The sequence below is a fragment of the Cyprinodon variegatus genome, unplaced genomic scaffold, assembly GCF_000732505.1.
Source record: "Cyprinodon variegatus isolate N-32 unplaced genomic scaffold, C_variegatus-1.0 Scaffold1321, whole genome shotgun sequence".
NCBI classification, from domain to species: Eukaryota; Metazoa; Chordata; class Actinopteri; order Cyprinodontiformes; family Cyprinodontidae; genus Cyprinodon; species Cyprinodon variegatus.
Genome location: NW_015151774.1, coordinates 100558 through 103606, shown reverse-complemented (window position 1 = coordinate 103606; position 3049 = coordinate 100558). Strand labels below are relative to the sequence as shown.

Genomic DNA, 3049 nt, shown 5'->3' with positions numbered 1-3049 from the left:
GTCTGTCCACTTACATCACAAAAATAATCCCTAAACCTAAAGACGTCTGCGGTGAAATGCATGTAGCGTCCCCCCTGGGCTGGGTCACAGAATATGCAGAACAATTGCAGATTTTTGTGTAAATGTAGCATAATGCTACACAGGAGTAAAACTGGAGTTTTTTAACAGGAGTTTCTTCCTGTTCAAAGGGAGTTTTTCCTCTCCACTGTCGCTACAAGCATGCTTAGTGTGAGGGATTGCTGAAGAGTCAATGAGTCGATGCAATCAGCTGGTTTTCCTTAGAAAACTTTGAATCCGTCTGACTGGATGATCTTTCCTTTTTTAGCAGAAATCCGGATGTTTTAAACACGTGTTCTGGTGCAATGCTGCCCTCTAGTGGCTACCTAAGTTTAGTTTTTATCTACTTTCATATTTTTTTTCAGTGTTTTCTTGTCATTTCACTGCCACAAGTACAGGGCAATGAAATTCCCTCTCTGCATTTAACCCCTACCCCTTGGGGAGCAGTGGGCTGCCATTGTGCGGCGCCCGGGGAGCAGTGTGGGGTTAAGGGTCTTGCTCAGGGACCCAGAGTGGGAGTCTGTGGAGGTGGGGCTCAGATTCCTCGCTCCACTAGGCTGCCCCTCCCTTATATCTCTGTCTTTATTTGTTTCTAAGCGTTTGATGCCAGGAATGAGGAGGACTCTTTAGAAATCATGTTTCTGATGAAGATAAGTCCTTGTTGAAAGTATCTGACAGCACTGGGAATGTTTGTTTTTGTTCTACTTCTAGGAGTAACTAAATTATTTTTAACATTCTTTCAGCGAGATAACATTTCTGGATCTGTTTTTTTTTTATTTTGGGAAAACTTCCTGTTTCCCTTTAGAGACAGTCTGGATAGATCATGATATAGATCAACAGCCGTCTCCTTTAAGCTGTTATCCTGCTAACTGATACATGAAGAAATATATTAAAACAAAAATATAGTAATATTCATAGAAAAACTTTATAATTCTCAATGTTGAACCCAAACTTTCTGAGGAAGCAGGAAATAGTTGTTGCTCTTCATGGTAAGAAAGTAGAAGACTGGAAATCATTATATTTATATTCACAAATGTCATTTTTTAATCATTTTTAGCCTTTATTCGATGCTTGATCATTGAAATTGAAGCATATTTATAGAGATGATAAAGTTGTTAGCAGATATGAGCTCAGTAGATGATTGAACATGTAAAGCCATCACATCTGAAACATCTGCTGTTTTTATTTTCTCTTTATAAATGGACACTTGTTCTACCTAAAGGACCTTTTCTTTTTTTTTCTGTAAAGATAAATGAAAATATATGCTTTCAATGATGCCAAACTGTCTTATATTATTTTGTTTGTAAGCTGGAGCCTAAAGCTGTTTAACTAATGTCCAAATAACATATCAGCAGATATTCTGAAAGGATGCGGTTTCTGCTCTGTGATTGGTTGATCTGCTTCAGCAGGTGTTCCTAGCAAAGATGGCTGTGATTTTGTTTTCCTCTCCTCCCACCATGAGTCATGCTCTCAGACATGATGACACGTCTCTGCGTCTGCAGTGTTTACTCACTCCTGTTGCCCATGTGACCCCAGCCGCTGATGTAACAGTAGGAGTCCGGCGAGGGCAGCTGACCCGGCTGAGGCAGACACACCGGCCTGACGTGGGCCGTCTCCTCCACCTGTAACGACCACAGCCGTCAGCGCTGCCCGCCCTCTGCTGAGAATGGCGGCTGGCTGTGTGACGCTCTGACCTCAGAGTCCAGCTGCACCACGCTGATGTCGTAGTCCACCACCGCCCTGTTGTAGCGCGGGTGAACGATGATGGAGCGGACGCTGCGGCTCTGACTGTGAGATCCCGGATGGTCCAGGTTAGTCAGGCCCAGCACCACCTTCCACAGCTCAGCGTTCTCCCTCCTGGAAACCAGTTCAGAGTGAGTCTGGTCACAGTCCAGGTCTGCAGCTACAGAAAGAGCTCTACGTTTCTTATATCTCATCCAAAATACTCAGGTTATCCTGATCTATCTCTATAGTTCTGCTGCTATAAGCTTAGACTGCTAGAGGACATAGGGACCCCTTTTCATCATTCAGCTGTTTTTTCTTAGATATAAAACTTTGAGCCACTCTGACTGTATGATCTGGTTGAACTGTCTCTATAAAGTGAGCTGAGATCACATGATGTGAGTTGGAGCTATAGAAATAAATTAAACAGAAATCTCACCCCTCGAAGCAGTGGGCCACAGTCAGAGCCCACCGACGGCCGATTAGCACGCAGCCGCAGACGTGTCCGCTCTGACCGCTCTGCAGCGAGCACTGCCAGGGCCACGCCCCCCGCCGGGACACCCGGCCCCCCAGGATCCGTTTCCTCCTGTGAGGATGGAGACCCAGTGCTGGACGCAAACCGCACTCTGAGGAAGACAGAAGTTTAAACGTCAGAACAAAAAGGAACCAAAGAGATACGAGTTAGAGAAGTGGGGCGAAGATGTTCACCTTCTCTGGAGCACTGGACCGAAACTCTTTGTCTGGAATGACAGGCGTGACTGGAGGACAGAGACAGAAGGAGATCATTAGAGAGAAAAAAATCTGAGCTCTGACAGATTTTTACTTGTTTGTTGTTGTTGTTGTTTACTTGATTGTTGATACAATCTGTTATGTAGAAGCAGGAAAATCAGAGACCCTGTTTCTATAGAACTGTAACCCCGACAGTGGAGTTCTAGTTAAAAAAGAAACAAATCTGCTTCCATTAAGGTTTGTTCTTCTTGTTCTTACAGCAAAAAAAAAAAAAAACACCATTTTCTACATAGAAACAGATTCATATACATCGATCCCGGACTAACCCCCAATATTTTTGATCTCTTATATAAATGGGTAATATTCTGGAAAACAGTTTCTTAGAGAATTGTTTTGTTTTCATGGATGAAATAAATCAATTAACCAAACAACAAAACAGTCTAGGATTGGATTGATGATACGGTCTCAGGATGGTTTCAAAGGTAAGAAGTCAAAGCTTTTTTTCAAAAATTCTAATTGACCATGCTGCTATATTTTCATT

General features: G+C 43.0%; 1 protein-coding gene across 1 annotated transcript in view; it reads right to left on the bottom strand.

The window, feature by feature from the left end:
• LOC107102792 (atrial natriuretic peptide-converting enzyme-like) overlaps positions 1-3049 on the bottom strand; it is a 23171-nt gene that overhangs the window by 2002 nt on the left and 18120 nt on the right. Inside the window, exons 20-21 of the mRNA XM_015402224.1 lie at positions 1752-1914; positions 1571-1679 (exon numbers count right to left, since the gene is read on the bottom strand). Coding sequence (XP_015257710.1) covers positions 1571-1679; positions 1752-1914 — 272 coding nt within the window. The remainder of the gene's footprint in view (positions 1-1570; positions 1680-1751; positions 1915-3049) is intronic.